At 41.4% G+C, this 12,483-nt stretch overlaps 2 protein-coding genes across 4 annotated transcripts in view; one reads left to right on the top strand and one right to left on the bottom strand.

Annotated features, from left to right (window-relative positions):
• Nucleotides 1-3,263, bottom strand: part of GOT1 (glutamic-oxaloacetic transaminase 1) — a 29,652-nt gene extending 26,389 nt beyond the window's left edge. For 2 of the 3 annotated variants that reach the window (XM_082425306.1, XM_082425307.1), the window contains exon 1: nucleotides 3,023-3,248. In XM_082425306.1, the coding sequence (XP_082281432.1) occupies nucleotides 3,023-3,140 (118 nt within the window). In that variant the 5' untranslated portion in view covers nucleotides 3,141-3,248. Of the gene's footprint in view, nucleotides 1-3,022 lie in introns of all 3 variants that reach the window. The other variant, XM_082425305.1, reaches the window with a different exon arrangement.
• Nucleotides 3,264-3,351: 88 nt separating this feature from the next.
• NKX2-3 (NK2 homeobox 3) overlaps nucleotides 3,352-12,483 on the top strand; it is an 82,304-nt gene continuing 73,172 nt past the window's right edge. Inside the window, exon 1 of the mRNA XM_082425335.1 lies at nucleotides 3,352-3,558. The gene's annotated coding sequence lies outside the window, so the exon portion shown is untranslated. The remainder of the gene's footprint in view (nucleotides 3,559-12,483) is intronic.

Genomic DNA, 12,483 nt, shown 5'->3' with positions numbered 1-12,483 from the left:
AGGGGTACTCAGAAACTCCTGATACAGCACGTCTCTCCCACAACTTTATTTGAAGATGCTAAGAACCCACATTAAAAACAACAACAAATATGAAAGCAAGCACAGTCTACCTGGAACAAAAGAAAGCTAAGTTTACGTGATGAACGGACTGGAGTCTATGTAGAAATGTCTTGCTTCAGGGTGCATCAGGCTGAACTCATATCTCCCCTGCCCCTAAAGTCACTTGTCTGAAACTTTAAGAAGTGCTAAAATAGTCAACTCAAAGAGCATCATATTTAACAGTGAAAACTGTGATACTCTGCTCTGTTTAACTATATGGAAATTATGCAAATAGTCACAGCAAGAAGAAAATCTCTGGGGAAACTATCTGCAAGTAGGAATGAGCTAATGAGATTATAGTCGCAGTTTGTTCTAAATATCCAACATCATTAGAACTTGAGTTGGTTAACTTCCATTAGGCTTTATCTTAACTTCGAAAAAAAAAAGTGCATCTTCACCAAAGTCAGAGATTAATTATCAATACATTTCCTTCACAAAGGATATACTTCGGGATGTGTATAAATAGAGCTAGGACATATGAAAGCCGTAAAGAGACTTCTTATTCTACTACACTTTAATGAGACCTTTACCTGAGCACCTGCCATCCACAAAAAAGACGGGTCACAGTGATCATCAAAAATAACATTTATACAATACTTTTCATTTATGTGTCACATTTCACACACATAATTATTCATTTAATTCTCAGTCATCTGATGAAGCCAGTAACATTATTATTCTATACTACAGTCATGTAACATGCTAGTGAATCTTAGAGTATAATTTTAGAGAGAGGTCATTCCGTCTGGCTCCTCATTTAACAGGCTGGGTCCGGGGATGTTAAATAACACTCCGAAGGTCACATCACTGGACCGCAGGCCTGGCCCTGTACCCAGGTCTCCTGGCTGTTCCACTACCGTACACTGGTTCCCTGTGGACCACCTGAAGGTGCCCAATAGAGAAGGGGGCAGAGACCAAGGGACCTGAGAAATGTGGCCTGGAATCCCAGCTCCACCACCTACAGCCATGTGACCTCGACCAAAATGCTTCATCAATCTGGGCTTCAGCTTTCTTACCTCTAAAACAGTAATAGTAATAAACAATCCTCCAGAGTCATCCTAAGCACTAAATGTGATTAACTGCATAAATCATTTGCTTGTAGTAAAGAGAAAGAATTCCTCGGTTCCAGGAAAACATGACAAAGGCACTTTCACAGTTGAATTGACCACCATCTGGGCTGCAGAATATGTTTCTGAGCCAATCACTTCTGGCCTCGGCTGGCAGGGTGCTTTTTCTATGCATGAGCAATTTATATCTGAAAATGTCAGAAATTATTTCATTTTGCAGTTCTTGAGCTGAAAATTTTTATTCAATATCTTTTATGCAAAGAAATGCCAAAACAACTACAGTAACAACTAATACTTACATAACTCCTACTTATGTGCCAGAGACTGTTCTAAGAACTTTAAATGCATTTAATCCTCACCAAAATCCTGTAAGATAGTTCAAAGGTAATTGAGCCAATGAAACCTAAGGTTTTAAAAACATGTATTTGGATTAATATCAATACTAGTTCTTCACGATATATATCCAGCCCTAAAGAAATACTTGGAGGTTTTGGATTGGTTTTAAATTAAGAGCTTGAATAGTGCTCATTCCAATTCAATTCAAGGAAATCTTTCAATATTACTTCCACTTTGCTGCCTGCTAAAAACATCACTTTCCCTCTAGGTGGGTGAAACTATGTATTCTGAATTGACTTTTTTATGCTTTATTATGGAAAATTTCAAACATACACAAAAGTTGTGAGAATAATATAACGGATGCCCATGTACCCATTACCCAGGTTCAACAAACCATCACTTTTTAATGGCTTTTTCCTCACCCCTCCTCCATATTCCTTGGTGAAGACTTTAACAGGTCCTATGTACAGACACAGTCACTGTGGGACACCTGATTCTGCACCTCCTTCTCGCCACTGCTTCTCTGCTACAAAACAGTTCAATTTTCTCTTTCAGAAATTTCTAGTCCTTCTGTTCTAAGTCTGTTCCCTAGCACAGAACATTGTCCTATTCATTCTCTTCTCCCTGGCTCATCTTTCTATGTGGTTGAGTAAGTGTTGGTGTGGCTTCAAACATCCAAATGACAGTGACAGAAATAACAAATTCACCAGAGACGATTAAGATAAGAGTTAAAGGAATTTCAGAGGCATTTCAGTCCAAATCTTTTTCTTGGCAGTAGGAAAAACTGAGGCCCATGCTCTGAGCTGTCCAAGAAATACAAGCAAGAAATGATGACAAGGATGGGTGGAAAGTGAGCTTCTACTGTCCACACTCTTTCCTCTCTTTTCCACCATCTCTACCCATTCCCACCACATCTGTGAGAGCCAGAACATTCTTCCCAGATCCCCAGGGAGCATTAACCTGTCTCAGAAGCATTTTAGATCTCTATTACATCACTTAACACCTGCTGATTTTAATCTCCTTGGGGTCAAAACCAAGACTCAGTCTTCCCCGCACAAGGCTTGGTAAAGTACCTGATTGATACCTGGTAGTTACTCAAACATTTACCGACCCAGACCAGAGCTCCCTAGGGCTAAGAGTTCTCCTTTTTCCATTCCCCAGCAGCCAGGACTCCAAGCCTATAAGGCTTCCTATTTTTATCCCTCTCCTTTCAATCCCTGGCCGCCCCATTTCTTAAGAGGCGAAAGGATGCAGTATAACGAACACACAATGCGGAATCGGAAAAACTGAGTTTGTACCCTGACTGCTACACCTTTTCTGTGTGTCCACTGATACATCTCCCTTTTCCAGGGACTCCATATGCCCATCTGTAAAATGGGCAGGTAGAACTAAGCCTCGTGGATCTTGCCTCCTCTCCGACGGAGCTAAACTGGGCCTGGGCATCTCCTACGGTCTCCACAGCCAGGGTTAGGCCCGCTCCACTCCCAGGCTGCTCACACTCTTGGGCACTGCATCCTTACCTCCCACTCCCAGGTTGACCTTACGGGGGTCCGGATCCTCCCGGAAGTCAGCAGTGAGCTTAAAGACAAGGACCGGCTGGGCCTGAGGAACCTCGGCAAAGACTGATGGAGGCGCCATAGCTAGAAAGCTGGAGTCTGCCGAAAGCTTCCACTCTGCGTTTGAAGCCGCTCGGTCCGGTCCAACCGCGGCGACTGGAGGAGACTCTCACCTTCACCAAGCCGGCAGGGGCGGGCCCGCGGCCTCCAATGGTCAAGCCGCGTCCGGAACTTGGCAACGCGGTTAACCAATCGCGAGCTTCTGACGCAAAAGGGACAGGATGGTATTAGCCAATCCAAGAAGAGAATCTTATCGGAGGCCGGTAATGATGCAACCAATGCAACGTACGCCGGCTGGAACGGGGCGGGGATAGAGTTGATTGGCAGAGCATGCTCCTATCGCTGAAGCCGTTGGTCCTTGGGCCGCTGAGGGGAGGAGCCGAGCGGCGTTCGCGGGAGGCAGCTTTCTCGACCTTCAGGCGCCCGGAGACAAACGGGAGGTAGCTGGTGGGAGGTAGCTGGCGGGAGGTAGCTGGAGGACCGGCCTTCCGGTACCCGCGGAGCTGGTGTTCTCCCTGCCAGGCCCGGGAGTGCGCACGTTCCTGACCCAGTCTGGCCCGGCTCGGGCTGGCAGCCAAATCCGACTCTGCGCACGGGTCGTGAGTCCTCGGCCAGGACGTGCGGCTCCGGAGCCCGCGCGGACGACCTTGACCATCTCGGCCGGCTGTTTCTCCCTGAGAGAAATGTGGGTGGGCCACCTGCCTTGGTTTCAGACAGGGGGCCATCCTACTAAAAGAGGAAGTGTCCAGGAATTCCTTTCTGCCGCTCTTACAGTTTGAAGCTTTTGCTCCCCTTTCCTTACCGAGAGAGCTTGGTCCTCACGGACCTTAGAGATCTGGGCGCGACCTCCCCCTCCAGCTTTTCTCCCACGCAGGCACTCAGCCAGATCTTGCTGTCGTCAGCTGGCTGGTATTCAGACTGTCTCTTCTTTTAGTCAGGCTGTTCCTTCCTCCCCAGACCCTCTCTCCATCTGTTGACCTTCAAGATCCAGAGCAAATGCCTCCTCCCTAAAGCTTTGCCTTTACCCTCACTCTGGTTAAAATCCCTCTCTCTTTCCTGTGCTTCTGTCCCTTGTTGGCAATATTACAATTGTAGAAAATGCCCAAAATGCCCAGTTAAGAACCTAGTTCTGGAGCCAGACTACCTAGATTTAGATTCTAGTGCTACCACTTACTAACTTGGTCAGGTCTAGGCAAGTTACTTAACCTCTCTGTTCCTGCTTCATAAAGTGGAGATAATAATACTTTTCTTAGGGTCGTGGGGATTCTGTGAGTTAATACATATGAAGTGTTTAGTTGCATGTAGTAAGCACTCCCTAAATGTTAGCTATTGTCATCATTGCACATCTGCACACCCCTTGTAGATGGTAAATTTCTTTGGGCTAGAGATCTTAACCCTGTATTAGTCTCCCTTAGTTTCTTGCACTTAGTAAGTATTCAATAAATGGTGGCAGGAGGAGTCAGTTCTGTTGGTTCAGAAAAAAGCATTACCTTACCCTCTATTCATTGGATAATATGACAAATCTCAAAATGAATCTTTCATTCAAAGTAACAAACATAAGCCAAAAGTCCTTTGTGCAACACCTGCCAACCTTTGTATCATTTGCTTCTTTTCAGAAAATTAGCCTCTGGTTTTAAAGATAACTGTCAACAGTGTTTCATTAACAACACTTTCCTCTAAGATTGTGAGTTCAACACTGAAGGTGAAATGACAATGAACTTTCGGTGCTTCCATAAGCAGAGGCAAAGGGCAACTGCTGAGTGAGATGTTGTATAGCCCAGCCTTACCAAAGTTTGATTTAAAAGTATGATCTTCACAGCGTCAGCCGACAATGTCATGGTCACTCCTTACGTCATTCCCTGGGGGAAAAACAACCCTAAATTACCTAAACATTATCAACTTAGCTAAGTCCAAATAAATATTTATTGGCAACCTAAGCAGCCCCATAACCAAGTCAGTGCTGATAGGGGCAAAGAAAGTACCATATGCAGTTTTTCTTCATGTCCCCATAATTATCTGTGCTGAATTTTATTTATTTATTTATTTATTTTTGGCTGTGTTGGGTCTTCGTTTCTGTGCGAGGGCTTTCTCTAGTTGTGGCAAGCGGGGGCCACTCTTCATCGTGGTGTGCGGGCCTCTCACTATCGCGGCCTCTCTTGTTGTGGAGCACAGGCTCCAGACACGCAGGCTCAGTAGTTGTGGCTCACGGGCCCAGTTGCTCCGTGGCATGTGGGATCTTCCCAGACCAGGGCTCGAACCCGTGTCCCCTGCATTGGCAGGCAGATTCTCAACCACTGCGCCACCAGGGAAGCCCCTGTTCTGAATTTTAGAAAGGGGCAAACAGTTACTGGGTGTTGGGGGAAGGGATTGCATATTATGTGGGATGCAAGTCTCAAACCTTTTTCCTCGGGAATATGTTTCTTGGAGATTAAGTTCAGTACCCTTCTATCCTGAGCCCTGCAGCCTGCCCCTCTAAGCAAAATGCCTGTGTTGAAGTAAACAAAATGCTTTCCAGGCCATCACTAATTTTAACACTTTGACTTAGAATGGATGCAAGACAGCCTCCCTGCTGAATGGATAATTCAAGCAAAAGATTCTTGAGAGGCAAACATTGCCCAGACTAGTAGGCAGCCAGGTAAAGTGAGTGTCCAGGGAAAGGGCAGTAAGGATCAGAAGGAAAAGGGGCAGGTATTCCCCTGGCTCCTGACTTCATTACAACTATCTGTCCCTACCATCTCCCTTCTGCCTTTTTTTTTTTTTTTTTTTCAAAAGAATTGGAAGGGAGGAAGTAAGAACCACATAGCAACAGCTTGATCGGGAATGAATTCCTTTAGAATATACTCGCTTGGAAATCTGAAGCCTTTGGGGCTAGGCAGCCCTGCCGCATAGCATAAGAGGCAGGCCAGGGCAGTAGGGGGCACTGCATGGACCTCTAAGCAAATCCACACCTGCTTACTGTACTTAATCTTACTGCTGATACCCAGAAGGTCTACGCTTAGCCACAAGGCAGGGAGGAGTTTATCACACTTTGCACTTAAGCACTAAGCGCTTTGGAATGGTTATATTTGGGTATATGCTGTCACTAAGGGTAGGATATTATTTAGAAGCTGAGTTGTGCACTGAACAAAAGTTTCTTTAAAAACCAAAGCTGTCACTTTGCTGTACAACTGAAAGTAACACAACTTTGTAAATCAACTATACTCCAATAAAAATTTTAAAAAAACAAAGCTGTTAGAGGAGATCTGTTTGATAGTCACCGTGTGACCAAATTGTGGGCAAGAAAGTAAGTGTAGAGCCCCTAAGCTGGTGCTGGCTTCTGACTGTATTGAGTTTACTCTTGCTAAGGAAAGTGATCGCTTATCAACCACTCCCTTCAGCTTAACTGGCTTGTTTCCTGGCTGTGCCTTGGTGGAACCATCTCCCCTTGCATCTCTTCCCTCAGTTCTCTCCTCCCTCCCTGATGTATGACTTGTCTCCCCACCTGCACACATGGATTGGACCAAGTGAAGGTCTCTTGCTGATTCCTATTTCATAGAAGGGCATGTCTAGTGAGGCCTGTGGTGGACAAGGTCTAATGTTAGTTCTAAACTAGGCACCTACATGGGCAGAACTTTTTTAAAGCTGCTGAGGCCTTTGTATAACAGAGATATCAACAGGACTGAAAACTATGGATGGGTTTTATCTACTTATTAATGTAACTAAGTTCCAGGGCACCATTTAGAAATTGTTGTGCTATATAATTTTTGTACTTTACTTAAGAAGCAGTGTAGCAAAATGGTTAAAAGCGTGGCCTCTAGGACTAGATTTCCTTTGTATACTTCAGTTTCATTACTTATAATGTGGAGATAATATTTCTACCTCATGGGGTTGCTGTGAGGATTAAATGATTTAATGTTATCCAATGATTGACTCTAAAATGCTTTGAATTGTACTGGACGCTTAGTAAGTACTCAGTACGTTAACTATCATCGTTGTCATCATCACAGATGTTGTCTACGAGCACGTGCCTTTGAGATTTGTTTAGTTTGTTCATTGATCAGCTGCATAGTAGAACAATGCATAGGCTTTCAATCAAATTCGGAAATCAAATTCTAGTTTTGCCTCTTACTAGTTTGGAAAGTTTGAGTAAATTAATATGTCTGAGTTTTAGTATTCTTATCTGTAAATTGGGGGAAAAAAGATTTTTTTCTTGGTGTTGATACACACACACGCACACACACATGCATTTAACGCAGTTGTAGAAATTATTATCATGAAGATTACAGTTTAGTCGCTGGGTAGCTATAGGGTAATGGTTAGACTATCTTTAAAGTCTGTCTGCCGTGGCCTCTTGAGGGCATGTACTCTGAAATTTTTTTTAATGGAAAGGAAAACAGAGAACATAATTCTTAATATCTTCAACCCTTCAAGAAGTCTTTGTAGAGATCTGTAAAATCTCAAAGCAATTTAAAGGTAACACGACATTTAATAATTAATTAAAATGTAGCTATATTAATAATAGACCTTTGTATTTTTTTAAATTTATTTATTTATTTTTGGCTGCGTTGGGTCTTCATTGCTACACGAGGGCTTTTCTCTAGTTGTGGCCAGCAGGGGCTACTCTTCGTTGCAGTGCGTAGGCTTCTCATTGTGGTGGCTTCTCTTGTTGCAGAGCACAGGCTCTAGGCACGTGGGCTTCAGTAGCTGTGGCTCACGGGCTCAGTAGTTGTGGCTCACGGGCTGTAGAGCGCAGGCTCAGTAGTTGTGGCGCGCGGGCTTAGTTGCTCCGCGGCATGTGGGATCTTCCCGGACCAGGGCTCGAACCCGTGTCCCCTGCATTGGCAGGCGGATCCTTAACCATTGCGCCTCCAGGGAAGCCCTGTATTTCTCTATTATCTTTTTCTGAAGAGTAGAGAGTGTTTTAGAAACCCTATTCCACTACTCTCTTAACATGCGCAGGTGCCTGTCATCTCCAGTCAAAGAAACAGAGAGAAGGTAATAGATCACCCTAGCTAAAAGCTAATGAGAACGCTCCAAATGACAGAAGACCAGAAGGCTACAGACCTTAAAGTCAGAAGAAAGTTTCCTCCCCTTGCCCCGTTTCTCCCTAAATGCATCAAAACACAGCCTCTTACCTCTAGAGCAATGTCTTAAGCTTTCTTCCCCCCAAGTTGTAATATCCTTTTTTTTGTTGTTAGGTCATGTCCTAAAAGTCCTATGCTTTGATACAAGAGGAAGGTAGATGAAGAGATAATGAAGGAAACAAATTCAATGTATTTTCCAAGAACACATTTCTTTTAAACAACTCCTAAAGGGGTAGTGTAAAACCTTGTAATAGATTGTCTTCCTCTACCCGACACGGCTGGGGTGGGGTGCGGGGTGGTGCGTGGATGTAGAAGTGTATTGTGAACATTCCAACATCCTGCAGCAGAGGGCAGCACTGCCCTTCTTTTGCAAAATGTTGAGCACTCGCGAGAAGGAAAATGAAAAGCAAAGCTCTTGACCACTGTGTCTGTGCATTTACTTTTACCTAATACTTAAAAAACAAAAAATTAGAGTATTTTTCTTGTTTAGGTGATTATGCAGAAAGAACGTCAGAGCCTGTATTGCCCTGAAGTAATTGGTGAAAAACGCAGGTTTTAGGATATGGGCTCTGTTCAGGATATGGGTTGTGTCTGGCAGAGATAAACAGTAGCTTGACCTTGGGCAATCAGACAGGGTTATTGTATGAACAGACCTAATGCTCCTCTGCACTTTCTGGGGAGAAGTCAGTCCACTGAACTAGCAGGATGTGGTTTTAAAAATGTGTGTAAGTCATATGGTCTTAGCCCTGATAACTGCTTTTAAATTTGAATTCACTGACTTTATTCTGCTGTCTGTGTTAGTTTTCCTTTCTGTCACACCTGGGTCAGATCAGACCTGTCTTAACTGCACCATATGTATTATGATTTTAAAGAATGATGTCAGACATGATGGGTAAGGAATGTCTGTCATGGGACTGCAGTTGGCTAAATGGCTGTGTGTATATAGCGGTGAAATTAAAGTCTTGCATGTTAATCCTCATTCAATTGCAGTTTGACTTGAGTTTCTCTATGCAGTAACTAGCAAGAAAATAATAATCCCTTATTTTGTATTAAAAGTTACTTGATGCTCTTTGGCAGGATGACAGCGAGGAGAGAATAATCATAATTCTAGCAAATACATAACCATAGTGTCCCTGGCACATTTGGATTCTGCTGTAACCCTCAAAACTTTCCGGCAGCAAATCTTCAGTGCCAACTTAAATAAATCCCACTAGGAGTAAGAACTGGAAGACACTGAGTCTAGTTCCCAGTTCTGCCGTGTGAACGTGGAAAAATTACAACCTCTGAGCCTTTGTTTCCTCATCTGTTAAACGGAGATAATGTCTCCTAGATCTGGTAAAAGGGTCAATTTGGAAAATATATGTTAAAGTGCTTTGAAAGCCCTTTAAGTACCTAACAAATATTTCTATCACTGTAGTCAGATTCCTGCTTTTTCTAAACTCCTATAAGAATTTGTGTCTCTTCTCCTCATTTGGTATCATTACATTGCCTGAGATTGTACATTTTCATGCATACTTAACTTTTTTCTCCAACTTGATAGCTTCTTAGTTCCTTGAGAACTGAAACCACCAATTATATTTCCCGGTATCCTGCACCGCAACAAGATATTTGGTACATAGTAGATACTCAAATATTTGTTGATTGATTAAAAACATACACTCTAATGCAGAATTAACTCTTTATTTAATTATGGTAAAAATCATATAACATAAAATTTACCATCTTAACCATTTTGAAGTGTATAGTACAGTAGATTTAGCTACATGCACATTGTATACAACAGATCTCTATAACTTTTTCATCCAGAATTAATTCTTAATAACTATCTTCCAAATCACCTGCTTTCCAAAGCACATCTTTGTTGATTGGGCAAAAACAGGAAAAAAATATAGGACTTTCACTCTGTGGATAAGGATGTGTAGAACAAGGTAATCGAAAGACTTCTACTCTGTTTTAAATTCTCACTCCCCTCAGAGAGGTTCTGTCCTGGTCTCTCTCTAACCATTTTCTCGCCATTTTCTATAAACATGGGAAGGTATGCCAGAAAAGAGAGGCGCCTCTATAAAATGCTTTCACAGGTCATTTATGTCTAGCATATAATTAAACATTTATGTGAAGAAAACTATCACGTTAAAAGAAACTCTATTATTATTTGATTTCCAGAATATGTGACTTCTGTTAATTACTGAAAATTAAGTACTATTTTTAATCATTATTGCTATCACTGTAGCAATTTTTTGAAATTTAAATATTTAAACTGCAAACAAAATAGGGAAGATAGTAGAGATTTTTGAAACAGTACTGGGGTGGAATAGACTTTCCCAATCACGACACAATCTCAGAAGCCGTAAAGAAAAGCATTGACGATAGACACCATAAAATATGATGACTTGGAAAAAATATTTGCAGCCTGCTTATCAGTCACATCTATTAGATACTCAGCGCTTCATTGTATTGATATAAAAATGAATTAAGGATATAGAGAAATCAATCAGGAAAGAATAAATACAAATGGCCAATAAATGGACCAAAAATCATACTCATTATAAAATTGAAACCACACCAATTAATCCATTTTTGCCCATCAGACTGACAAAAATATTTATAAATATGGATAAAATAGTATCATTGAGAGTGCAGGGTGGGGTAGGCACTTTCGTGCACTATTGATGAGAGTGTCAATCGATAAACCCTTTTCTTAGAATGCATTTTGGCAATATCAGTCAAAATTAAAATGCCTATACCATTTCACCAAGCAATTTCTCCTCTTAGGAATCTATCCTAAAGACATTTATACAAGTTTACAAAGAGAGACAGTCATATACAACTATGCCTTGCAGCATTGCTTTAATAGAAAAATAAACAATGACATACTTTCCAACAAAGGTGTTATTTTATAACCTAAAAAATCAAGTTTTTTTTTTAAAAATAACAGACTTGAAGGAGACTTCACAAGAATACAAAATTAAGATAGTCTCTAACACTGATAATTAAGTAGAACAGACGGAGGAAAATAGTTCTACAAAGCTCTAGAAATGTAGTAATTTAAAACTTCAGAAGTTATGAGGATATGTTTTAATAAAGATTAATGTGACACACTACAGTTTTGAGCTGATCTGGAAATCGAGGGAGCTATTGAAAATCACTTGTTAGTAAAATAGTAATTTTTTAAAACATAAATCCCAAGACATTGTGTCTCAGGACCAAAAACAGCTCCTGACATCTAGTGAACACTCAACAAATATTGGCTGAAGGAATGAAGGAGGATGATATCTCCAGCAGAGTTGTAATAAAAATTGATACAAAACTGCCTACAGATTAGTGCTTGATACATAGCAAGTGTTCAGTAGATACTAGCTCACTAATTTCCTGGAAGCCTGTTGGTGCTTTGTACCTGCTTGGCACATTACAGGAGTTTGTTTATTTAAAACCATGTACATAGTGCTCACTATATGGCAGGTACTGTTCTAAGTGCTCAATAAAAACTAACTCAAATTACAATAACAATGGAAGTAGGTTGTCTTATTATTCCATTTAACAGATGAGGCAATTGAGGCAAAAAGCACTGGAACAATTTGCCCAAAATGGCACAACCATAAAATGGCGAGTATATGAATTTAGACAGCCTATCTTCAGGGTCCCTGCTCCGCTGTGCCATATGGCCTCTGGTGTCATAAAAGTTTATTGAGTGAAAGAATGAATGAGATGTTCTGGTTTTAGATATTATATTGTGCTTTTATTCCAGGGACCTCAGAATATTTTATATTAATGCATACCAAAATTTAATCCCACAACTTCTCCTTAAGGTAGAACATATTTTAAAAAATAATTAAAATGTATTACTGGTTCATTACTTGAGTTTAAAAAGACCACAGGAGGTCCTTGTTCTGTGATGAAATCACTGTATTTGCTTTCTGACATCATATTAATTTCCATACAAGAGTTCCAAGTTCTGAACAGAGAAACATCCTGCTCTAGAAATGGAAGAGGCATAGGGCTTACAAAGAAAAATGACCTAACAATGTCAAAATTATTTAAAGGGATAAGGTGTGAGTTTTAATTTTCCACATGACTAAAGCAATGGGTCTCCAACTTTTCCAATCAGGAATCCTTCTTCCGTAGCTAAGCTTTGTCGACTGAAAAAATATTCACAACCTAAAAGTTGAGAGTTATGTTTTATTTGGTGGGAATTTTTAGGACTTCAAGCCCAGGAGGCAGCATCTCAAGTAACCCTGAGAGAACTGCTCTGAGGAGGCGAGGGGGGAGCTAGGATATATAGGAGTTTTGCGACAAAGGGCAGGT

The sequence above is a fragment of the Balaenoptera physalus genome, assembly GCF_965194825.1.
Source record: "Balaenoptera physalus genome assembly, chromosome: 14".
Classification (NCBI taxonomy): Eukaryota; Metazoa; Chordata; class Mammalia; order Artiodactyla; family Balaenopteridae; genus Balaenoptera; species Balaenoptera physalus.
This window is presented reverse-complemented; position numbering and strand designations above follow the sequence as displayed.